Raw genomic sequence first — 26,995 nt, 5'->3', positions numbered from 1 at the left:
ACACCCAAAGAAATCCAAAGTGTTGAGGTGTGAGTGCTGAGGACGTAGGTGTGATGTGTGAATACACAGTCAGTAAAGCATTTTTTTCTTTTTAATGTAACATTTTCGAGTTCAGGTGTACACTTTCTGAAAAATAAGAAAGAAAAAACTAGGTGTTGCTGGAGAACGTCCAAATATCTCTAACCTGGACCTCTGCCGAAGGAGATAGACTGTGATTACTGGAAGAACCAAGACTAATTTAATGAGCAGTGGGTCTACTTTTTCAGCACTGAAGATAAAAATAAATATTGAGCAGCTGCCTACTTCACTATGCAGCAGCCACAGGCTTTAATCTATTTGATGGACCATAACTTTGCACAGAAAACAAAGAATAGAGGGAGTACTTCATATTTATGAATCTATTATATTCACATACTACAGCATTGCACTATTTATCTTCAGTATATCTGCATGTGCATATATCTTTTGATATGCTCTTCACACATAGTATATAGGCATATAATATGCATATCAATATACAAGCATCCCCATATTCAAATTTAATTAGTTGGCCATATTTGAAAAATGTATTACAGGCAGAAGAAAGACTTGGCATGGCACATGGAGCCATGCATAGTAAACACCACACTCATGTACCCAAAGTCTGTCTCTAAATCAGAGAATATAAATCGCATACAGGTAAAATACAACTATCAGGATATTTCATTAGAAATATGCAAATATTTGGAATTGCAGAATCACTATTTTGGATATTATAGTTCCAAGTTCCACACTACTGCTTTTTGTAGTAGTGGATATATTGGGAAAAAGTACAGTAGTTAGAAAGATTGCACAATTCCTTTTATATGGGCCTAAGCTCAAAGCAAAATGAAAATAGGAAAGCTTTTATTCCAAGCCAAAAGCACCACCTGTCCATCTTCCTGCATGCCTTTCAAATGTTATTGTTGAAAAAAGATTGTGCTAGCCAGTGTACTATTAAAAAGGCTCCCTATCTTGAGCAGTTGTGTACGCTGTCAGTAAGTGTGCTTGCTATATAAGAGCTTAAACTATTTACTCAGGGAAGATAAATCACCTTTCCCTAAAATGATATCAGTGATTAGCAAAGTTATTTGTGCCAGTGTTCCTTCCCAGCCATCAGGGACAAGACTGCAGTACTTTACACAGTTAAAATGACAATGAGTCCATTAATTTTTTTCTGTCATGTAGACTTTGCAGGAGATTTCCTTGCAATACCACCTTCAGGATGAAATACCTCCATGCTTTTTGCTGAAGCTCAAACCCAGGACACTCACCAGAGCTCTGCATGACACAGGTGGCAGCAGTAGCCTCCTCGGAGCCAGGATGCTCAGAGCACCCAGCGTCTTGCTGCAGGCCCTGCTGCTGCCCCTACTGCACACCCCCGTCCACTCCTACTTCATTTGCTGAGTGCACTGATGCTTTAGGAAAACCAGCTATAATACTCTGACCTTGTTTTGGACTGGAACTCCTCAGGATTCATTTCTTCCCAGCAACTTCTCCATCAACACTGAGAACTTGGTTTCTCCCGTTTCCTTCTAACATACACATTTGGCAGTCTATGGGAATGCCCACTTGGCTCAGTTTCTGAGATGGATGGGTTTCGGAGGGTGAATTGGAAGAAAAAGCACCAGGCAAGACAGATCTGTGAACCCACTCTTATTGTTTTTCTTGATGTATCGTTCCAACCTACTGCTTAGGTTCTGCTGTGGATCACCTACTGCACTTCTAGGTTTTGTGAAACACGAGTCATCACAGCCAAGCACACAAGATAAATCATTACAAGTAAAGTATAAATAAATGCAGCCCAGAGATGCTCATCCTACAAACCTTCAGGCAAAGCCCTACTGATCACAAGTTTCTAGGAATAGTAACTCGCTTCCTTATTTGTCCATAAAGTGCCTACTCCACATGGGTGCTTTCACAGAAAATAGAGAGGACAAGAAAAGAAAGTATTACTAGTAATCCTCAGGATACCTGTGAGATGAGCAGAGACCTGCTTCTGGGTGATGGAAAACAAGTGACAACTGAGGGATTAAGTGTGGTCTTGGGAGAAAGCCTCTGAAGCATTTTCTGGAAAAGCTGTCTGATTCATTTGCTTTCCTTTCTGTTACAATATTGTGACTAAAAATTCTGCTTGCATCAGCCACAAAGCTGGCAGACTACTGCCTTATCCATTCCGGTAAGAAATGCTTTATTCAGCCACATTAAGAAGGCAAACCCTCCCTGCGTCAATTGTTTTATTTGTTTCTTCCCAGGACTTCACGGGACAAGCTCATGGCTCGTTTTCCATCGTGCAGACTAGCACTCAGAGAACACATGATTACTCACTGTCATGCACGTAAATCTTTGAAGTGCAAAGAAAAGAAAAGAATGTCCTAATTTACTTCTAAAGAGAAATCCCAGCATCCAGCAGAATTTAAAAACTGATTTTTCTAGGGCAATGCTTCTTTCATCTTCTGAATGCTAGATATTAAAAAAGAGAGCTCTATCTTAATTCAGGCTGAGCTCTGACCCTTGAAGTCTTACGATGCTGTCTGTGTTTACATGAGCACAGATTGTTTTCCTCCAAGCCAGCTCACATAAGGCACATTTATCTCAAGTTCTGCTCTGAATCTTGAATGCTAGCTTCACTTCCTTACTCCCTGGCTCACTGGGGTATGGGACGCTGTGGGGTCTGGATGCTGTACAACAATTTTCCCCAAATCACAGCCAGAAGAAAGGCTGGTATTATTTCCATTGCATTGACAAGAGGCTGACTTATTATATTAATCTTTCCTCCTTTTTGGTACATAATTGTAGTGGCAGCTTGCATTTTTTAATGACATTTAATACATCGTACTATTTTCTATACACAGGGAACAGATCCCGTTAGTTTCACCTGCATTTACTCAATACTTCTTCAGAATCTAATTTGTGCACTCAGCAGCAGAAGTAGCCTCATTAACCTCTGAACACGTTTGAGCCACTTGCCAACGCCAAGTGAGAGCTCTGGGCAGGGATGTAATCCAGCACACGGTGCAACTTTCAACCAATTTCATCATTGTACTAGACTTTTTTCTTTTTCCTTTCGTCACATGCCTTCCATTTCCATAAATAGCAAGGAAAAGATGCTCAACCACAGCCACCCACTCACCCACAGCCACGACTTAACAGTCATTAGGAAATGGAAACAGTAGAAACTGTAGTCAACTATAGCTGTGGCATTCAGAGAAAGGCAAAATCTGGACATTCTTTTTGGTTTTAAACCACCTGAATCCAATTTGTGGACAACAGTGCTTCTAACTATGCAACCATGCTTCTTCAACTGAGCAAAGTTTCTTCAGTGCAGTGAATGACACAGGAGCCCCATAGGAAAGAAACGGGATCACATAACTAAAAATTGTACCAACCATTTAAATGTACAACTGGGGTTGTGCTGATGACCCTCTGTTTGGCATTCCTTAAATTCCAAATACTTAATTTTGCACTTTAAAGCTCTTTTAATGCTGTCTGTCCCTCCCCTAGTTGCTTTTTCTTCCTATTGGAGCTATACGAACTCCTTTCCCCGGGCAAAAAGTCTGACCTGGGGAACCCCACTGACCCCAAAACAGTTGATCACCCAAGGCTGGACCAAAGCTTATAAACCAGGACACAAAAATCTCAGAATGGTTTGGGTTGAAAGGGACCTTTAAGACCATCTAGTTCCAAGCCCCCTGCTATAGGCAGGGACACCTCCTTCTAGACCAAGCTGCTCAAAGCCCCATCCAGCCTGGCCCTGGATGCTTCCAGGGAAGGGGCAATTACAGCCTCACTGGGCAACCTGTTCCAGTGTCTCACCACCCTCACAGTAAAGCACTTCCTCCTAATATCTAGTCTAAATCGACCCTCTTCCAGTTTAAAACCATTTCCCCTTGTCCTGTCGCTACCTGCCCCTATAAAAAGTCCCTCCCCAGAAGTAGGTTATAACTTAGTGCACAGGTCAGTTGTGGAAGAGCATGCAGTATCAGTTTGATTTTTCTAATTATTTGCTGGCAGCAGTGTAATGATCAGACTTCCCACACTGAATTTTTGAGCCCTATAAGGTCACGGGGTACAGACACCACCGTGCCAGGCACTAGCCGGAGCCTGGCTCCTTCTACCTCCAGCTCCTTTGAGATGAATCTGTTAAAGTGAGTTATTTGTTGGAACTGACCCTCCTCCACATGGAGCTGGCATTTTTCAACAGAAAAAATGCTGTGTAGAAAAAATTCCAGTGAACTCAATTAGTTGGAATCTTCTAAATACTGTCAAAACCTTGTACTTCCCCTCAATCGCGTATGTGCAGTTTTCTGCAGCTGGAGAAGAAAAGCCAGCATGACATATGATATGGAAACCTCCCAGCCAAATGGCTGAGGCTGAGGAGAACTGTAAGCCTTTTTTTTAACTTGCCTTTTCAAAAGGAAAGAATCAGGCATTTATCCCTCTGTACAACCAAGACAGCAGTTTACTTGGAAGAGTCTCATTAAAGAAGAGAAGGAAACTCAATCTCTTTTGGAACAGGAGAAGTCATAAAAATGGAGGACATGTTTTAGAAGCTGCCTGCTTGGAGAGTTAAACCAAACCAGAAGAGACCACGCGATGCAATTTTTTTTGTGAGAAAATATTTTAGTATTGCTAAGCACACATAACTCTGAGAAAAGTCATGGAAAATAGATGTTGCAAATGAGTTCGAAACATATTGTCCTGAATAGTAGAGAGTCTATTCACATAAAAATACAAGACCCTCTATGGAGGCCCTTTTTTCCCATTGCAGCGAGGGCACTGTGTATGTCCTTCAGCCAGGGACCTAACTGGATGGTGGAAGTGTGATGCCCCTGGTCCTAGAGCCCTCATTTTGAGGAATGCAGGTTAAAAATGGCAGTATCTCAGGCACCTCCGCTAGAGGAGGTCAAGGTAGGAGATTTCCTCCATTTCATCCTATCTAGCTTAGAGGTAAGGGCACTTTGCCATGTTCAAAACTGCTATTCTTGGGTGCTCAAGACAGCACCAGTTGTTCACCTCTCTTCAGTCTACCTGAAAAGGGAGAAGGCTGGGAGCTATGTTTTTCTCAAGCACGAAGAATAGCTACACAGCAGAAACCTTTTTCTCCATCCCATACAGAAACACCAGCCCCTTTCTGCACCCAACTCTCAGTTTCAGATAGGTCTGAAATGGTCACCAGCTACAGCAAACAAGGGAAGGCCAAATTTGGGATTTTATTTTTAAAACCACTTGAATCCAGTCTGTGGGATATAATAAGCTGGCACGTTGCAATGTACCTAGCTAGCGTGCTGTAAAAACCCAGAATCTCATTGCATGGCACTGGTGGAACCCAGTAGAACTGCTGCAGCCACATTTTTTTGCAAAGGGACATAGTTACAGAGAGGTGGATCTTACCATTACATCCATGGCTGGTTCCCCTGACCAGCTGGCCAATTCCACCCAATGTTGATGGATGAACAGATGTCTGAGTGTCATGAAATTTTGTAGCTGGATGGAGGCAAGAAGCACAGCCCAGCGGTGTGTGTGGGCCAAGGAGCCCCAGCACTGCTGCCTCCTTGGCAGGCAGTGAAAAGGAGATGTCGGAGGGAGAAATAAATGGTTGAGGGAGGGACGTGGCAAAGGTCCAGAGGGATTGCTGGGCTTAACAAAGTGAGGAGTGCAGAGAGAGAGAGCACAAATCAGTAGGAACTAGGCATCACCAATCCCACTGTTCACAGAAAAAAAATCACCCTATATAACTGGCCCCAAGTAGTGTGTGTCAACCAGAAATATCTGGACTTACAAAGTTTTATTCTCATGGGGATTTGTGAGTTTTAGCACTTAGAATTTCAAGGCATTGCAAATCTTTGCTATGGGACTCCCTTTGCTGCTGGTCCTTCTTGCATCTTCTGTGCTGTGGCAGAAGGTGACTGTTTTCCTCTGCTGTGCCGATGCTCCATAGGTAGAAACCAGGGTATCTGTGCTGGGGTTTCTGAAGCATAAAGTGGGAACAAGCCAAAAGAAAGACTTTTTCTTGTCCTGGGAAGGCAAGGGGAAATAATGAGGAAAAATAAAGGTGGTGTAGGGTGATTTTCTGGATGACAGCTTAAATAAAAGAAAAAATTGACTGAAGGAAAACCACAGTGTGAGCGGAAGAAATTCCAGTGTACCAAATTGGAAACAAGTCTCTTAATTTCCCAAGTGAACTTTTTCCAAAGTAGATACCTCTTTTTAAATCTTTGAAAACTGTTTGGGCGAAGTCCCTGCTGGGGGATATTTTTGGAAGGTAATTTTATTTATCAAATAAATTTGCAACCTGTTGCTGCACTCTCCCACTGAAGACTGGACAAAACATCTTCCATGTCATTTTTTCCAAGATCTCTCAGAGCAACAACTGAATGCTTGTCAGGCAAAGTCCAAAAGCAGGACTCTGCCCGCAGGACACTTGAAATGTTGAGGCTTGACTCAGGGAGGTTAACTGCTGTCAGTGACTGAGGAGGGCAGAGGAAAAGCTGTGGGTACTGGTCTTGTGGAGCGTAGCCCAGTGGTAGATCTCAGAGGTTTGGGTCTCTGTACCATGAGCAGCTGCCAGGAAAAGCCATGCTCCACAATGCACCCTGTGCTTCCTGGCATGCCAATCTGTCCAGCTCCCAAGGAATAGCTGCTTTTTTATTTTTTTCAAGAAGCAGTTTAGAATTGGCTTTTTTCCCCCTCTGGATCCCACTGTTATTAACAGTCCTCCTCCTCTCCTATCCACATACCTCGCCTCCAAAAAAGATACAAGCAGAAGAACAGCCAGGCATGCCTCCTTACAAGCCTCAGGTACAAGGAAGGAGATTCAGCAACATAGTGGGGAAAGCAAGCTTTCTAATGCTGTCCCTGGGCATCTTTCTCTTCAGATTCCTGGGAAAAAACCCATTTCCAGTTAAACATAGGTTGAAGCCTCCTAGGTAGCAAGGGCTGACCTACTATGCTGAGCACCCTTGTAGAGATGGTCTGTTCTGATGTTGCTCTGATAAATCTTGCCATGGCCAACAGCATGTAATGTCCATAGTTCCCCTTCCTAACAAGGGAAAAGCTGAGATTGCAACACATCTGATGTAAAATTCTAAAACAGTCCTCAGTGAAGGCTTTTCACAACCAGCCCAGATGTCTTTGCTGGGGAAGTTGAAAGAGAGTAATGATGACATCACCAGTGCTTTTTCCCTGTGCATTTGTGTACCTTAACACACGTTTGAAAAAAATAGTTCTTTTTCTACAAAAAAAAAGAGAAATGTTAGGGGGGTGGAATCCCTTAAAAATTACTATGAGAAGAATATATATATTTAACATGACCTTAAAATAATGCTTCCAAATCTTTATTTCTGTTCCTAGACAAAGAGCTAACTTCTGTGTTCATTCTCTGTAAATTCCTCAACAATTCACAACTTTAGAAATGTGTCTATGTTGTTTAAGTGAAAAGAGAATTGAGCAGAACCAAGAGTGGCCAATGGATATATCTTTGTTTCTTATTTCTGATGCTTACTTTTCCCTTCATTGCATCTCTGGAAGTGATGTCACTTGTCAGAAGAAATTACTAATGCTCTGTTCCTAGTAGCAGCAATAGGAACCTACATTTCTTATCATGTGTTCCTCTTTGCAAGAGAATCTGGGTAAATCTCCATTTCCATTCTTGCAAAAATTATTCCTGATTTCATCCTGAGTGATTGATTCACAGGGACTGAGGCTGAACTCCCTCCCTTCAGGGTGGTATCCAAAAGGTAGGAAAGATTTACAAATATCCAACTGGAAGAGGTATAAACAAGAGCTGGTGCTACACCTCCTTCCCTTCCCAGGATTAGGATAGATACCACAACACAGATTTGATTTTTATCAAGTTTGGTCATCCAATGGACAAGCAAAGGATGAGATAGTAGGACAGAGCTCAATGTTGCCTCTTCCCAGGGCACTTGAATTTCTTCCTCTAAATATCAGCAATGGCCTGCTGCTGGAGTACCCCTCCACAGAAGTGTGGCAACAGCAGCTTCCAAGGGTTCATTTCCCTTCAGGGGAAGCAGCAACTTGATGTCTCTTGCCCTGGGGCAAACGGGTGGTGAATGTTTGAAGCAGTCAATATATGGAGCTTTTAAAATACCTGCTGGTTCCTTGCATATTCCTGTTGCTCACCAGCTCAGGCAGGCTAGTTACAGACCACTGCCTGCCCCATCCCTCCTGGCTGGTGGGAGAGGAAGAGGCTGAGGAGTAGCTGGAGGTGACTGCAGTACTGGAAGACAATATTTCATTTTATTATTGCTCCCCTTGAACAGAGCAGCAGAATCTCTCCTGATGTGACAACACAACACCCGGATTTTTAGAAAGTCAGTGGCAGACTTAAAATAGAAAAAAATATTGATTAGTGGGATGGGACTTGCACTTCTTTACACAACTACAGGGTCAGATTCAGTAGTGCTTCCTTTTTTCCAAGTGATGGCTTCAGAAGCTGTGGGATCTAACCACATTAACATTTTTAACGCTTTTAGAGACTGTATTTTAAAAACTCTCTCATCAGCTTCTCGCTTGGACATTCTCCTTTGCCAAAACAAGTTCCCTGGACTTCTTTATTATGTCACCAAAAGTTCTCAAGCTTGATTTTGAGAGAAAAAGTAAAGTCCTGTATAAAGCATAAAATTAGTTTGAAAGGAAGGGCCCAAAGCTAAAGAAAGTAAAGCTTGAAGCACCATTACTTAAGAAGCACCATTACTTAAGAAGGGTTAGAGGGTCATAGAGAGATGAAAGGTGTTTAACTGAAGAAAGGGCACCTTGCTTAGGAAGTCTCTTCTAAGCACACACTGAAATCCTCTCAGTGCTGGGGCAGTGGCACCTGTGGAGCTGAGGGGTGAGCCAAGAGCCCAAACCTGCGATGTCCAAACCCAGGTTTTGTCTCTGCCTCTCTGTCCACAATCACTTCACCCAAAAGCTCACCCTGTGCCTGCACTGCTATGGTTAGATGCAAACAATATGCTTATCATTATCTTTTATGAATATGAGTAGATTCATTAAAGTTAAGGAATTTGAAGATTCAAGCTTTGGAAACTAAATCCAATGATATTTCTGGCACTTTCATGTCTGTATTTAATACTAGCTTATAAATACATAAAAAAAATTAAAATTTTCGATCTGATACTCAAAGTTATCAAAACATCATCTTTAAAAATGTTTAAGGCAAATTATCACACAGAAGAATTTTTAAGGAAAAAGGCTTATGACTTAAAACGGCAAACTTTCAAAAATGTTTTTAATGCAGTTTCTGTGTTTTCTTCTGTCTCTCATGGCTCTGTAGTTTCTTCACAGTAGCTGTCTTATCTGCATTTGCCACTGAGATCGATAAAGAGATGCTGATTAAAAGAAAAGCTGCTGGAGATCTGACTTGTCTGTCTGGGATTTATCTCAGGCCCTGGCTGCAGCACCGCACAGGCTGTGACCACAATGCCAAATTCAGCCTAGTCCTGTCTTCTGATAATGTGGACACATGGTTGAGTACAACTCCAGCCTTCACTAGAACAAATGTGCCTTAAAAAATGTGCCTTCAGGTTGGATATTAGGAAATTTCTTCTCAGGAGTGGTGAGGCATTGGAACAGGCTGCCCAGGGAGGTGGTGGAATCACTGCCCCTGGAGGTGTTCAAGAAACACGTGGATGTTGGCACTGAGGGACATAGTTAGTGGGCATAGTGGATATGGGTTGATGGTTGGAATCTTAGTGGTCTTTTCCAACCTTAATCATTCTAAACTCAGTCATAGCCCTTCTTTACCAGTCCCTTGTCAGACTCCTTCCTTTAAGAAGTTACTTTTTAGGGAAGTTAGGTATACAAAATACATTATGCCTCAGTATTAATAGTCCAAAGAGACCATCATGACAATGTAGTTAAAAAACAACCCTAATTACCACAGGTGCCCAAGGGACACATTATTATAAATGCCAGAAAGAGACAGATCAGCATCTGTGTCCTGAATTCCCTATTGGCGTATTTTTGCACAGCCAGGAGAAAGTACTTCATCAGCTGGTGGAACACAAAGATTACCTCAATGGGTACAGCACCTAATATCACAGTGGTGGATGGCAGATAGAGAAGTATATCCAGTGCTTTTGGCGACTAAATGCAGAACACAACAGCAACTCTCAGGTTCTTAGTACACCAAGTAACACAACTACTGATGGACCAATCACTCTACGTAAAAACAGTGAGACAGACCATCAGCTCAGCAACAGGGATTCAAGTCCAACCGTATGCACTACTAATGGAATGAAAACTCAGAAGGACAGAGAGCAATGACACGCTTTCCAGCAGTAAAATAAAACCATCCTCTGATGCTGTCTGTGACAACTATTTTCATTAGGTTTGGTGAAAGTGAGCCAAGAAAAAAGGCATCATGCTGAAAATAAAACGGGCAGTTGGAGGCTCATTATTGTGCCATTTGCCCGCACCTCTACGTAGGCTGAGAATCCTTTCTGCCAGGTTTCTCACTTTTTAAATATATCACAGACACACACACAGACGAATCATGAGGTATAGACCTGTCAGGAGGCAGACTAATGTCAGCACTTCAGCCTCCTGGATGTCAGCTCTGATTCCAAATAACCTTTTGTCTTGTTGTTCCAGCTACTAAATTACAGATCAAGCGAAAAATGTAATTATACCCCAAAAGGCCATGGATAGCATCTTAAAATACATGGAGCTGTGAACAGGGCAACAACAATAAAAAGATAAACTAGTATTACCCATGGTGCATAGCTAATCCAAAACACTCCGCAGTCCCACACAGGCTATTACAAATACACTTCATCTGCTTCGCAGTGACGACTCCCATTTTTAGTATAATTTTGCCACTGGTAGTCTCATGAAAAATACTTATCTCCTGTTGCAATAAATGCTCTGTTATACTGCTACTGAGTTCAGTTGGGAGCTGGACTCTATGTAGAGGTCCCTTCCAACCCCTACAATTCTGTGATTCTGTCTTTTTTTTTCCAGAGATGTAGAACTTAGTGTTGAGCACTTGCATTTTTTGAAGTAGTATGAGGCTGGTAATATTGAGGCTTATTTTCTATGCACAAGTTTAGCTGCTGAGTATAGAGAAATAAAAAATACCCAAAGCCTATAGGAATATACTATTCTCTCAGGTAGCTTTGTGTATGTTATGTTGGATTGTAAGTGCTATCAAATACTGATTTGTGTTTTTAAAATCTGATTATTGTAATATTAAATATTCAAGGATTTTTTTCCTAGATTCTTGTAAATGTCTATAGAAACATAACTACTCAAGGCACTAAATTATTCTTAGCAACACCTGACGATGTAAAAATAGACGCTGTTGCTACAGTGTAAATCTCCACAACAGTTAACTCCATCTGCATACAATCAGAAAGGCTGCCAATGGCTGAAATATTTAATCTCCTCTTCCTTAACAATCTCATGATTCTTATCGTTATTCAAGAATTTGAGCAAGGCGATAGAGTTAGAAAGCATTAACACTTCAGTCACTGTTCATTTATTTGTAATCTTCTCCCTCAAACATAATTTGCACCAAATTCACCACCCACAATAGTTCGCAGCAGAGGGTTTTTCTGAATTAGAGAAGTTACAAACATTTATTACTCCATGGATAGCTCCGGCACTATCTGATAAAGCACTAAGCTCCTAACTCTGATCTTGAATTTTGCTGCAAGATGTTCTACTTGTTTAGTAGAAACTCTAGACACTAAATGGAACTAAAGGAGCTGATTTATTCTCATTACGATGTTCCACTTAAAAGGCACCGAGCAGGTAGATGTCTCAACTCCAGCAGTGCTCCACTCTGCAGTGCTTCAGTGTCCCCACTGCTGTCATCCAGCAAGGTGCAGGCACCAAGGTGAGGAATAGGACAAGTGAAAGTACAGAAGGTTTTGTGTTTTCTTGTGAAATTAAATGCCTATAGCTGGATGGTTTGTATCTTGTACGCAGCTCACATGTCGAGAATGGACAGGACACTGAACTGAGGGCTTATTCAAAAACCACACCTGCAAAAATTGCCGACAAGGCATCATAGGGAAGTTATACAAATCCCACATTACACACAGCCTCTCACAGGAGGCAAGTTATACCAAATGATGACTTGGCTTTATTCAGTCTGGATTCTGCCAGCCCACAAAGAAACCAAAATCCATCCGTTTTCCATAATTTCCTGTATTTGAGGTCTACAAGAAGCCAAATAATGTGTACAATGTCCTTGAAGATACACTCTCTTTACTCCAGTCTCTGCCAGCATACCTCATTTTTATCCATTCTGGAAGTGCCTTAAGCACTGCTTGTAAATTCACTTGTCCTGACAAATTCAGCAATGCATTATAGACCAGATGGATATAGGAAACTGCACTGATTGAATTAATCAAATCAAAGGGAGGGAAGAGGGGAATCAAAGGAAGTTATTTTTCCCCTACTTCCTAAAATATATAAATAAATGGGACTAATTCATTTGAGATGGTTGGAGTTGACCAGCTGTCTCTCTCTTTATCTACTTGTATTTTAGAACACAGCCCTGAGAATGCAGCCCAGCAGTAGATAGAGGAAACATCACTTCATTGTCCAAATGATGCACTGGTCTACCAGTATTTTCTTGCAGGCTGGCAAAATAACAGACTCAAAAAACTTAGAGAGTATGGTCCTCAAAAGTCAGTACTGAGAATAGTTATAGATTCAACTCTGTGAAACAAACCTGAACAGATTCTCCTGGTGCCACAGCACAGATGCTGTGGACACATTTTCCGTGTCCTAATGGAAGCTGTAAGATGTTCAGATTTTACCCTACCACATTCCCTGGCATCAAATAATGCTATGGTGACAGCCTGATTCTTCTGGGTGAACAGTGGACAGAAAAGGGATGGGGAATGTGACTTTCATTTCACTGTGAACCAGACTTCTGTCTGGAGTATGGTCAATATCAGGCAGTCTGACAGGAAAGGATTTGCCCCTATAGTTCTGCTCTCATAGCAAGATCCATTTTTCCCACACTCCTTGGCACTGGCAAAATGAACATGCTTCAGTTCAGACTCACATATTTAGCTCCCGTTTTGCTTGTAAGAGCTAGAATCGAATAGCTAAGAATAGTCAAGATGAACCAGAGGTCAATACATGAGTTACAACAGGGCAGGGTGATGGACGACGGTACTGGTCTCAGAAAGCAGGCTGGTGGTGGATGCAGGGAAAGCTGCAACATCCTGTGCAAAAAGCACTCCAGATAACTCCCGCACTTCTAAAGAAGTTTATCTTTATTCCAAGGCATCTGCAGCTACTCCAAAGGATATATCTGTCTTCTTAAAATATCAAATAGGAAGAACAAAGAATTTTTACAGCAGATGTAGTAAACATGGTACATTTGGCAGGGGCTAAGTGCTCTGCCCCAGAGCCGGCCGTGGCACCGGGGTTTCTCAAGGATGGGCTATGTGAAAGGCATTTCTGAGAGCTTGTTGTGTTTGCTCTCCCACAGATGGAGAAGTGGTAGCATATGGAATACTGCAGCCTGGCCGCCCTAACAGGTGTCACACAGACAGAAGAAAGGCATATGTTCTGCCTTTGACTAGTTTGCCCTAACCACTGGGCACTATTACATTAAAATACCAGCTCTGGGAGCAAAAGCTGTGCTCTGCATTCACATAAGGAAAGATGTTAGGTTTCCTTCATCTGATTTTTTTGAACACATAAAACATTCCTACATTCAGTCTCTCAGACATGTAAAATAAGCAAGTAATACTACACGTGCTTGCATTTTAACCCCTGTCAGTATTTACACAGTTCTTCTGAGGCTGGACCCTTCCATAGGACCATTACCACGCACACTCACATCTAACCACACTACCTTTAATAACCTAAGAATTCACAGAGAAATGATTTTGAAGCTAAATAAGGCTGAAACAAGCAATTGTGTCTTTGCCTTGCATTTTTTAAGAACATGCCAAAAGTCTGTTGCTAAAAAGAGACACCAAGTCACATTCCCAGGAACCTGCACTGGGGTATTGCTGCCGTCACCCAAACACAAACGAGTGTCAACTGTGGAACACACGGTAGCACAGACTGGAAAGTCTTAAGTAAATATGCCACCTAGTGTTTAATTGCGACAACTTCATTCATAAATCATCTTAATCCTCCCAAGCCGTTCCCTGCAAGTCTGGGTGGTATAGAGTTCAGCTGATATATCTCAAAGAGTCTTCACCCCATCTGCCTCCCCTCCTCCAAAACACTGCACCATACAGTATTATCATGAAAGAAATATCTTCCTCCCTGGGACTGTTCAACCCCGATGGACTGCCAAAGGGCTGAGCTTGGCTCCCAGCTCACCTTTCCCTTCAGAGAAGCCTGTCTGTCAGACTGTCACACTCAGAGTGGATCTGTGGATGTTCCCCCACCCCACTGCCTAGATCTCAAGCATGCCTGACAGATGCAGGAAAGGCTGACTTGCACCACCATGGCACTTGGGCCAGCACACAGGCACAGAGCGAAGGGAGGGGTCTTTCTGCACCTCCCCTACAATCACTTGGAGAAACAAAAGCAGTTCCCAGCTGACATCTTGCAGGGTACAAGGGGGACAATGAGTTCCACTGCAGTAGTTATTGTTTCTGATGGACAGACCAGCAGAAAATCAGGGACAGAGCTTTCAAAGCATAGCAACCACAATCTCTCTTGACATTTAGTGGATGCACAACTCCTCCTGTGGCTATAACAATGTTCTTCCTTGCCTCTAGCCTCTGCTTTAATAGTAGCACTCATGCTTAAAAGCAAACAACCCTGTCAATTCTCAACAGAAGAGACACTCAAGGTATGGAAGTGGCTTGACCCATTTTCATGCACACAAAACATGCCAGATTGTCTTCTTAAAATTTTTAATCAAGATTCTCTTGATGTTCCTGCCATGGACACTCATTATGTTTCCAGGGATTAGATCCCTACACTGAAAAACACTGCAGCACAAACCATCTGATTTTCTGGTAATGTCTTGTTCACATTTCCTGATCAATAAAAATCTGAAAAGAAAATGCAGTCCCTGCAGTGCTTCATCAGCTCCCTCTCCCCACCTTATCAAGTTGTTATCTCTACCCTTTGCTTCAAATGCTTTTCAATCCATGTGACCACGTTCATGCACCAACCAATTTGAATTAATGTCAAGAGTATGATTTCAAGAGACATTGTACTACTTTGCTAAAAATCCAATTATTCTGCATCTGCTGCATTCTTTTCATTCACTACTTTTGTAATTCTATCAAAAAGGCAATCAAGTCTAACTGGCAGTATTCATTCTTTACAACCCATGCTGACGACCGCGCACAGTCCCACTGTTCTCCAAGGATGAGAATATCTTACAATAAAGAGCCCATTGTTACAATTTGTACTTTTTTATACTACTATATCCTCTATCCCAAATATTAACAGCTATAAAAAGCCAGGGTCCCTGACCTCTGTAACCAAGCATTAGCCAAGAAAACTTTCAATAGCAGGTCTGTCACTGTGTCCATTTACTAGTTGCCATCCTGCCCACAGCTTCCAAATCTCCTGTGAGCTCTGCCAGCCCTGTGGCTGAGGCTACCAAGCAGCTGCTGGCTTTGCCCAGGGGTGACCAGACAGATCCCCGCCAAGTAGCATGTGGGGAGATGGAAAGCCAAAAGGCAAGCAAGACATTCCTCAGCCGAAGATCTGCAGGGTGCACAAAATATAGAAGAGGAAGAGCTTAGCGTATCTTGGCTAGCATCAGGCATTTTGTGGATGCTTCAGACATCACATCACATCAGCTACACCTAACTTCTTGCCAGCAAAAAAGCCACTCGAAGGGTAAGTGGCACATACTCTCTTCTGGGCGACACTGGGAGGAATCAAATCATTGTGTTCCTTAGCTGCATTTGTAAGATGTCTTCATCTAGATAGGATGAATCAGATCCTATTTTTTTTTTTTGTGCACTGAAAATCACAGGGAAGGACTAGAAGGTACCTTATGTTTTTCTCCCACCTCATGCATCAACGATATCTACACCATTACACACAGGTGTTTCCTAATGTGTTTCTATGCCATATGATGAAGCAGATTTGGTAACCCCCTCAGGCACTCCATCACTGCATTTCACCTTTCTTTTATTTTTTTCCTTCCTTTACTACCTCGCCTGCAATGTAATGCTGTATTTCAGGCCTGTCATCTCTTGTCATGTCCAGCGTGAATAGAGGACATGTTATTATTCTCATTACAATTAATCAAGCCAACATATGAACTAGACGAACAATATAGCTAAAAGTACTTATTATATATCTAAGTATATGTATGTATGATTTAAATATTTCCCTTTGGAAACTAATTTCAAATCATCCACCAACAGAAATTAGTGTGCCTTCCTAAGAACTTGTTTTCCAAGATCAAAATGTGGCAGTTCAAAAGCACATATAAAAATTTAATGCCTACTCCTATACAGCATCCCAAGATTCATGCGAGACAATCAACTAAGGACTTTTACTTTAAAAATGGCATTTTATTTTCCAGTGACTAGATAAATGCAATGTTTGTACTGAAGGCTCCATCCCAATCCCTACGGAAGCTTGTTTACACTAATTTAATACCATCAAACTGTTTAAAGGCTATAAAAGTCAAGACAAGAAAGTCCTCATATAAACATTTTATTCGTAATACATCAAACAAGGCATGTTTTTTTTATGCAACAAACATCTAGCTTTATGAAAATTACTAATTTGTTCATAATAAGAAAATACCCAAGAGAAAAAGATTAATTTATGTATTCAGCAGAGCCTAGCTGCAAATATAGGACTACACTTGAAGAAACACACAGAGCCAAACAGTGTTTGCTTTAGCACTACTATAAACACTTGTGGTGCATCTAATCACTGCTGGTACTAATCTAACATTCTCATTCTACAATTCTTTCCAGGTCAGAGCTCTTGCACCATTTCCATTACGCTATCTTACTAAAACTGCATAAAGAAAGGCTTCTCTTACAGCAAACCTCATATTAATCTTTGCTACATTTGCTTTGCAGTATCCTGAACTGCTCAAGACCCTGGGAAATCACTGGGGGTCTCTCTATTAACATCAGTAGCATTCGGATCAGATCGTATCTATCTCATCATGTCATCTGTGTAAATTAGTGTTGCCTACAATTTACAAGCCCTCTTCAGGCACAATGGTATCACTGATTCTGCCTAAGGCAAAAGACATGAATCCTAAGCTGATGGTAATAACATAACAAAACCCAGCAGCCCAGAGAAATGCTCAGGGAAGCAATGTAAGCAAACACTTTCCAATGGAATCTCTCTTTCTCTTGATTCCCTCAATTCTCGTTACTGCTAGTTAACATGAGCCCACATGATTCTTCTCAAAAACCCCTGCCTAATCAGGAAAAACACTGGGTATCGGTCTGGCTGGGCGCGCCACGGTCAACTACAAAGAAGAATCCCTTTTTCTGTGTACAGACACCCAGTGGGGAGGAAGTAAAAAAGATAGTTCTCATCATTTTACTTTGGTAAATTTATTTGTATTCCTTACATACTGCCTATGGTCTGATTTTTGGGTGGTTCTGTATGGAGCCAGGAGTTGGACTGGTGATCCTTATGGGTCCCTTCTAACTTGGGATATTCTATGATTCTATTTTATATTTATGATGCTTTAAAGAAACACTGAAAAAAAAATAGCTATAAGGAGACACACAGTCACACAGAAAAATTCAAAAGAATGCCAACATTAATAGGCAAAAGAAAATCATTATCCAGAAAACTTTTCCAGATGATGATATTTGTCATTCCAAATATAAAACTGTTTACTGTCAAATCTACTGTAATCATATAAGCTCCCCCTTGCTGTAGCAGAACACCAAAGAGTGCGCTGGGTTAAATCAATACTAAATGCTAACAGTTATTTAAAGAAGACAGTGGTATATGAAGCCGAGTACTTGTGCCAGAGCACACCACAATTCTGTACTCACATGTGTAGCCTGTGCGCAGAACTGCTGCTCAGGGCAGGCTGGAGTGATGGATGAAAGGAATTAACTACTCCCAAAGTCATTTTGATGTGCAAGCTTGTTGCTTCTTGCAGCAAAAATGCCACGTGCCTTTTATCCCAGTATGTCTTACTGGGATCTGCAGATGAAGGCCACATTCCTGTTCAGGCTTTAAGCTGCTGCTTATCAGTGTGGTGTCTGAGCACCTTCCATGCAAAATCAGTCCCTCCGTGGAGAATCCCATCTGAACTGGGTGGTTATGCATGCAGGAGCGAGACTTTAACCCCTAATACAAGCAGGTGGTGGGGTGTTAACATCCCCATAGCAGCGAGCATTTCAATGTGCCCTCTAAGCAATGTTAAGACACAGCAGGTCAAACTACTAGTGCAGGTCTAGCCCAGAGCTTGAAGGAACAGATGTTTCTGCCCACTATCCCCCTAACCCCCTGCTCTGCTGCCAGGACATCTCTGCACTCTGCAGCCCCCACCTGAAAGGCAATGCTCAACATCTGGGCAGACATCCCAGCAGAGGGTTAAACACCAGCTGATAACTTGTAATGGGATCATTAGAGGTTTGGATGAGCTGAAGATTGGGAAGAATAATGAATAAATTAAAGACTTAAAAGATTTCTTTATCACTGGCTAACAGCAGCACCTGGAGAAAATTCAGGGAAGAGACAAAAGACGGAGAGGTAGGATGAGGCTGAAAGGCCTTCAAGAAGGGACGTGGGGTGAATAGAAATGCAGAAGTGTAAATACCTATAAAAATTGAACCAAACCAGAGATTCTCCTTGAATTGGCTGTCTCCTGTAGGTTTGATGTAAGAAAAACTGTAGTGCTCCTAACAAAATTTAGTTCCATAACCAGATTACATCTCCAATTAAGGGATGTTAGAAAACAGTCTTTCCTGGAAGTCCTGCAATTCATTCTGTGGGAAACAGTGTGAACAGCATGGCTAATGAGGACAGTAATAACAACTCTAGCAAGTTATTCTTCCTTTCCTTTCACCTTTGCCTTAATAGGAATAGCTTTCTTATCTGTCTATTATTTGTGTGGAGTTTTCTCCTGAGGAAATCTACAACCTTCCAGGCACTCTAATATGCTTATCTTTCCAGTTCCTTAGTTCTAGACACAGCGTTAATGATGGGCTCTGCCCTTTGCACATAGATGTCCATAAAGTAAAGAGCTCCAGCACAGCTGACTGGGAGGTTACCATGCCAAGCATCCACACACAGCTGTCTGCACTGTCCTGCTGCTAAGCAAAGCCTCCACATGCAGCTTTCTTGCTTTAGCTCAAAATGCTATACTGTTCCTCCTAGATCATTCTGCTCACTGGACTCTTGCTGCTCTTGGCACACGCTTGCAGCCAGAAAGCAGAGCAGGGTCCAAGCACGCTCATATTTCATGTATAACTGGAATGCTTGAGCTGACTGAGCCAGGTCCTCCTTGGAGAGAACAGGACAGGAGTTCTGCCAGGATCTGGCAATGACAAAACCCTCCTCAATTTTTACTGTGTTTACCAGCAGTTTGTCCTCCCTCAGATAGGTATAATTCCTTTCGCAAATATTTCCAGCTCAACTGCTGCCAAAGATTTTCTGGAACTCCAGTGTCCCATTCTCATAACCCTTCCTATACTCCCACGAGTATCTGAGAAGCTACAGGGCAGCCCAAACTGAGCAGCCAGGATGGGTTTTCTTCAGCCTAAGTGGTCCTGAAACTCCACTTTGCATCTCCTTCCATCATTTCAATCCTTCGAATATATTTTCCCAAATTACACTTGCCAGTGTAGGATTACAGAGGAAGAATTTTTCTCTCCTTGCCAGAGATACAGGATGGTTGTCGCAGTAATGGCAGCAGTTTCCTGATAACATGATATGTGGTACCGATAAATGCCTCAGAAATGACGTATTTTACAGAGTGACTACAGCAATTTTTTCTCTCCTACACAAGGATTAATTGCTCACTGTGAGCTACACTTCTGCTTTCATAGCATTGGGTCCTTATCTGTCCTGCAGCTTCCATGCGCTGATTTGCCCCACAACTGGAGCACTAAGAGGGGATCACAGACTGCCCACGCTTCAGTCCAGCCCTATCCAGGCAATATTCAGGGTCCCAAAGTTCTTCACACAAAAACTGTTTCCCTATCCAGAATCCCCTTTAAATTTGGGTCAGGTTAAAATGACAATTGCCGACACTTAAGGAAGTATATGCAGCATGCTACTCTCCTGCAATCCTTTAGTTCTAAAAGCCATCATGGCTCCTTTTAGATTAAACATCTTCCAAACAATTCAGACTAAAATATTGGATTGATGTCTACAAAACTAGCACCTGCTTAAAGTTCTACAGAAATAACTGTTCGATGAGATGTCAGTATTAGGTATTTGAAAGCATAAACATTTTCTAAAGCCTACTACAAAAGAGCTTGAGTAAAAAGGTCTGAACAACAACAGCTTAATCTGGCCCACGCATCACACCTCCCTTCTGGAGCGAGCACGGCTCCACTAATTACAGCCTCCAAGAGATGACAATTATGGGAGCAGACAGGTACCCCAGGCAGCACCACGACATTTTGCTCAGCCGCGCGCATCCCCTGGCGGTTGTGCCTCAGTGGCAACCTTCGTCCGACCTCCCCAACAGAGAGTGCAGCTCGGTGATGACTGAGGCGTTCAGTAATTCTGCTGTCAACACGGGACACGGCAGGATGGACCGATTCCCCACGCGCTGAAACAAATCTGCTGAAGAGAGGAATGCCTTCAGCTGCAGTTTCACACTCTGCGATTGGCTTCAGTATAAAACAGAATTTCACTTGTAAGAAGCCTAATCCGGAACAGAAGCACTGATGCTTAACCTCAGAGTGCTCAATTCTCCTCTGTGCCTTTTGAGAAATAATGGAAGCTTCTGTCCTGCATGTAAGGCCTCCCCTCATCATTTATGAACCATATAAAATACTCCAGGCAGCACTTTCAAATAAACCAATTCAATTACTGAAAAATTACCTTTTACCTGTTCAAGTGGACTGAGAAAACACAGCTTACAAAGAACTCAATTACGTTTTCACACATGCAGCAATGAACGTACTCTGCAGAAATATGCCAGACTGAATATTCATACACTTATTTCCAGTGATCTGAACTTCATTGCAGCAGTTGGTGAGAGTGAACGCTTAGATCCGTGGGCAAAGCATGCCCTTTGTGTAAACGCTGTACAACATGTGCAATTACAAGCAAAACATCTGATAGAACTACCAGTGAACTACCATATCCCAAGTTTTATTTTTGTATGTTGGAGGTCATTTGAAGTTTGTATAAAAACAACCATTAAATCCCCTTTCGTTTTTCTGTCTCTGTGCACTATTCCTGACCAATACTCAATATTTCATTGATTTATCCCATAGCCCAGTCCCTGAGCTTACTGTGAGGAAGAAATGGGAACACCAGTCCCTGCATCTTCGCCTGCTCTCCAAACCCGCATGAGTTTCCACTGGGAACAAATGAAGCAAAAGAGCAAAAGCAACCATGGTAGACAATGCAGATTTCTGTGATTGTTTCATTTGCTAGTAATTCAGTTAAAGTAGCATTTTCTTGCACAGATTTGCATGAGATGATGGCAAACCACAGGTACCACTGAAGAAGTCTTAATTACCAGTGGATATGGCAGGCCTTCAGCCTGTGAGCAGAGCTTGCTGCCTACCTAGCCCCTCTCCTCTTGTCACTGTGATGGCTTCTACTCTTGGCAAGGAAAGTATGTTAGAAACAGCTGCTATTCCTCCTTCTGCTGCTTTCCCTCAGTGGGAGGATGGCAGGAATAGTTGCCAGCAAGGCAGTGGCTCAGCTGATGCCAGCTATTTTTACACGGGAGTACAGTCTTGCTGTTGCTGCCCACCCGCACAGAGATCTAGATGAGCACTTTGCAGGATAAGGACCTGTGGCACTGTCTTTTGTACCGCAAATTGCCTCCACAGTAACTAATACTTTAAACACTTCAATTTCATTCAGATGAAGTACAAGAAAAGACTTAATCCAACTACTAATGAGATTCCTGAGGTGCATTTCCACTGTAATCAGCAGTGGAAGTAACATCAGGTCCAAATGTTACATTTTCAAGCACTGGTACCTGGAAATAAGGATGCAGCTCTCTAGTCACTTTAAGCTACTATTATCTGTTCTTTTGAGCTGTCATTAGATGGAAGTCTTGCCCTCTCCTTTGCACTTCATTTCCACTCACATGAGGTGGATCGAGTGGCAGATCTGGATGAAAATTCATCCTATGGCCATTACTTTTAATCTGGAGCTTTCTAGTGTCGCCTACTGTGTAGCTGCATAAAACCGTATGGCAACAAAAAGGAGGTGGTGAAGGAGCAAGGGCAAGGTTTCTTTCAACAACAGGACCCATATTATTGTTTTAGAAGCATTTTTACAGTTCTTACCCCAAACTGCCTTGCCAGAAAAATGACATCGAACCCAAAGTAAAAGGAAAACAATCAGTTATGAAATACAAGCTACTAAAACTTCCCTCTGAAGTCTTTGAGAGCACTGCATTATACAAAACATCACTGGTATTCCACTGCAAAAACTGACATAAAACTAAGAAATTTTTTTGAATACTTTTGCTTTTCCTTGTACAAAAACTTCATAGCATGATTTTCAGCTTTCACAATTCCTTTACAGTTTTTTAAAAGACAAAATTCAATTTCCTGCACCTGTTGTGGCATTCACAACCTATCAGCAAACAACCACAGGAATCAACCGAACAAGAATTAAACCTGTCTCCGTACGGCATTCAGTCCACGCACTTACTGCAATACAACCCAACTGAATCCAAAACCTACTATCATCAGTGGACTCATTTTGAAATAAAACTTCAACAGAGGACTTGTTGCAGTGCCATTCTCCAAAGCATTTCCCTGTGGCAGTGGCCTTTCCTAAAAAATGTCATTTTTAATGGAATTAATCTCTTACAGATGTTTACAAGTCAGGTCAGCTACTGGAGCAATTATTATCAAATCCAAGCCAGTGTATTATCAGACAGTGCTGATATGTGAACCCAACAGATAATAACTATCCTAGAAATGTCCTAGAGTAATGAGGATACACATAAAAAAGCACATCTTCATTCATGCTCCATTTTAATATATAACAGCAAATTTATCCCTTGCTTCCCAAACACAATCCAGCTCTAGTTCTCAGCTAGCTAGCCAGCAAAATGAGCACTAAAAGCATCAGTCATACAGCAGAAATATGCTTACATATGTCAGTAAATCGATTCACCACAAACATCTGCCTCAAAAAAGATTTTGTTTGGCAGTTCTTACTGCCTTACCACCTGGGAAATGAAAATATCCACACGTCACTATGTACAAGACTGCTTCTCACATGTAAAAGAATTTCTAATTTTACATCTTCAGCTGGCTGCTAACTGCACAAGACTCTCAATTTACTATTATGTTAATAACCTCCAGTCCTTACAATACTATGGGATACGAGCGCATGAGAGTAGGAGATCAAGAAAAGCCCACTCAAATGAGAAAAGTGAGAAGATGAGAAGGAAACCACACCAATTTCAGACCCAGCCACCAAGGCCTTGGCAGAAGAGAAGAGCTTTGCACTGTGAATGGAAAGAACAAACTTGAGCTATGGTGAACAGTAGATGGGAACCAGTTTCATAATCAGAGATCTACTGTAGGATATGCTTAAGTATACACGGACAAAGAAACATATTCTAGATGCAGTTAGTCAGGGCATGTATATATATATATAAACACAATGAAAATATTTGCATTTGGTACTTGTTAGAAAGCTTTCATCATAAACTCCAAACAAATATTAGTTTGGAGCAAAGATCACATTAACAGGACATAAACATTTCAGCAGGATGGCAATATTTGATGAAGTATGGGAAAACATATTAAAAAAGTCTTTAGACAAAACACTTTTTTTTCTTAAGACTTAATAGAATACCTGGTAGCAACTGCCAAAATTTTAAACTGAATACCTACCTTCTCAACCGGAGTATTTTCTTCACTTGTTACACTTGCTTTTCTTGACTCATTTTTTGTTCTGCTCAGCCTCCGGGACACCTTCTCTCGAAGCAAAGTGGCGTATCCAATGTGTTCGTAGATGGGGTTTGTTGTCATTTTGGAAATATACTCAGAAGCCTTTGTTTCTATATACAACGTTATCAAGCCATCTGTTACCAGATCATGGATTGATTCGAATCTTTTCTCCCCAACAAAGTGCTTCCCATCATAGAACAACCTGTAGTTTAAGGTCTGATTGCCAAATCTGCATATACCAGAAGAAAAGGAGGGAGAAGACAAAAAGACAGAGGTAAGAGTGTCAGAGGGAATTCACACTGTCAAAACACTCAATGAGACAATTTTGCTGACAAGTCAATGTATCTGGACTGCATATGGAACATGCACATGGTGCAAATGCATCTCTGTGGTGCCCAACACAAATCCAAACCCAAACCTAACTGCACCCCATGGAGTAGGATACAAGCCACACGACTCAGATATACATGGGTTGAATATAAATCCTAAAGGGCCTACAAAAGCCAAGAGAAAGGCTTGACATGACCTTACGTGAGATATGTAATTGTGTTGAGGGCTGGTCTGTCCTGAAATATTTCTGAGGTCCAGAAACTGGAGAATTTTAACAGCCATGGCCATATTTACGGCCACTGAAGAGATGGGCACTTTTAGCAAGCAACTCAAATCCAAAGGTCTGAGTCACCCTCCAGCACAAAGCCAGGGGGACTGAGCTCCTAATTCAGGGAGGTGTAAACTATGTGTAAATTCATGGCAGGTATAAACTTCATTTTTTTTTTAAATGGATGAAAAAGAAAAGTGCTGCAGCAACACATTCTCCTACAACACCAAGGTGGAATTCTACTCTTCGACTAAAAGATCCAATGATATGACACTGGGTTAAGTGGTCCTACATTGTACCAAATACACACATTTTGTATACCTCCTAATTCAAATCAAACAGTATAAGTCTTTTATTTTTTCACCCAAGTTTTTCATATGAATTCTCAACTTATAATCAAATTCATTTTTTGAGTCTACAAATAGTTATCTGGATGGACTTAGAAATCATGCAGTTGTGTCAAAACAGCAGGGAATTTGCCATAATCCCTATTGTTTGGTAGTTCTGTTTATTCTTTATTTTTAAATCTCCCTCCACAACCTTCAGAAATTACATTTGTTCTTTTTCAGCTGACAAAAGTTGCTTTTAATTTACAACACTTTGTAATTGGCATGACTCACTAGCTTTCCAGCTCTACCATCTGCACATCAATATGAACACCAAGAAGGATTTCAGCACCATTTCACAGCTACTTGGGAATAGTCCTTAAAGCAATTTTCCTACTGGCTTACTAGTAGGAGGGTAAAAATAAGGACTTTTATTTCGTGCATGTCCCACAGAAGAAATAATGCTATAAGCATTGTAACATATTGCCAAGGAGTTTGTTTTGTTAAAATCCAGTAGAATCTCTGGTCCTTTTCCCATTAACACAAAGTACCTTTAAGATTGTCACATGGGAAGGTTTTATATGGCACAGCTAAGGCAGGAGCAGCTGTATCTTCTACGAGGGGCAGTGAGGCTGTAGCTTGGGATCTCACTGAATTTTGAGTTCAGGTGTACGACAGTCTTCCTCCTCTGAGCAGGGGAAGAAAACCAACTTCTGATCTGCTGCTGGACCTCATGATTTTCCTGGGTCTGATTCCTTAAATATCACTTCCTGTTGCTGGTGCTGATGTAGAATACGTCACAGAGCTCAGAGAACAACCTAGCTAAGTCCTCTGTTGGGACGTTCTTCCTTTGTCCTCACCTCCATATTGTACAGTTTGCAAGTAGAAGCTGCATGTTTATCCCACTGCAACAGTCAATTCTAGGTAGCAAAAATGTTGATAACAGGCACAATCTGCTTCTGAAAATGATCTCCTAACCAAGTGCTAACACACAGATGTAGTTACTGTGGTGCTGCAATAGTCAGGCTGCGGACAAGAGGGTGCAAAACCACCCCAACGCCATGCAGTGTTTTAAGTACCAGTGGGCGCAGACATTCCTCAGGTGGGGCTGACATAGCCTCCTGCATTAAGCACCTTTACAGCTGAACTGCAAGTCCCTTTTAAAACAGCATTTACCTGAGAGCAAGTGTGTAGCAGCCGGGTTGCCGCTGGCTTTCTCTTAGAATATATGCTCCTTCTACACCAGCAAGTATCTCATCGGCTTGCTCCCGAGAAATGATCCCGTGGAACCTAAGGGAAGATAGCATGGGAACTTTCAGAACAACCCAACCAGAAAAACCTCCCTACTCTACTCCAGAAACCACTGAAATGCTTCTGAATTGAGACTACAGATGCAGCAAGACACAACACCGTCTCACGTCTGTGTGAGGACCTGGAAAGTGAGGAGGGAAGACCAAACAACAGCCTAGTGTTCCCCTGTAATGCGGAAGGCCCTTCCCCATGGCATTTTCTTATTGGCTGACCTACTTAGATGAACTCGTGCCGTAAGAAGGAGAGGTGGTACCTTTTGCCTGCATAAGGCAGTGCATGATCGCACCGTATATGGTCTCCGGATACGTGTGCACAGCGCGTGATTTACAGTATGATTGGCCAGTAGCTCGCGTGAGCTTCTGGAACAGTCTAGTAAAAGATAAGAAATACTATATAGTTCTGTAACTTTTACCAATAAACGCCATTTTGCTGTTCATCATATTGGTGCCTATATGCAGTGATTGGCCCGGACCAGAGTTTTGCTCTGAGCGTGTAAGGCTGAAATACAGAGGGCTGCCTGCATTCAGCAGAAAATGCCATGGGGAAGGGCCTTCTGCATTACATCCTGAACGCCCCGCTTTTCGCCTCTGACAACATTCCCCCAAAATCTTTTTCCATAAATATATCATGTTTTTACAACTTTTCTCCTCTACCAGTCAATGTTTCTCTTCTTTATTTTCTGTAGAAGCTTTGTGACAGAATACAAAAATGGGCAA

At 41.9% G+C, this 26,995-nt stretch overlaps 1 protein-coding gene across 1 annotated transcript in view; it reads right to left on the bottom strand.

The window, feature by feature from the left end:
- CHN2 (chimerin 2) overlaps positions 1-26,995 on the bottom strand; it is a 163,429-nt gene that overhangs the window by 44,095 nt on the left and 92,339 nt on the right. Inside the window, exons 5-6 of the mRNA XM_021385921.1 lie at positions 26,145-26,258; positions 23,988-24,273 (exon numbers count right to left, since the gene is read on the bottom strand). Coding sequence (XP_021241596.1) covers positions 23,988-24,273; positions 26,145-26,258 — 400 coding nt within the window. The remainder of the gene's footprint in view (positions 1-23,987; positions 24,274-26,144; positions 26,259-26,995) is intronic.

Source organism: Numida meleagris, chromosome 2 (genome assembly GCF_002078875.1).
Source record: "Numida meleagris isolate 19003 breed g44 Domestic line chromosome 2, NumMel1.0, whole genome shotgun sequence".
In the NCBI taxonomy this organism is placed as follows: Eukaryota; Metazoa; Chordata; class Aves; order Galliformes; family Numididae; genus Numida; species Numida meleagris.
The sequence above is the reverse complement of the archived record's forward strand: the minus strand, read 5'-3'. Positions and strand labels throughout refer to the sequence as shown.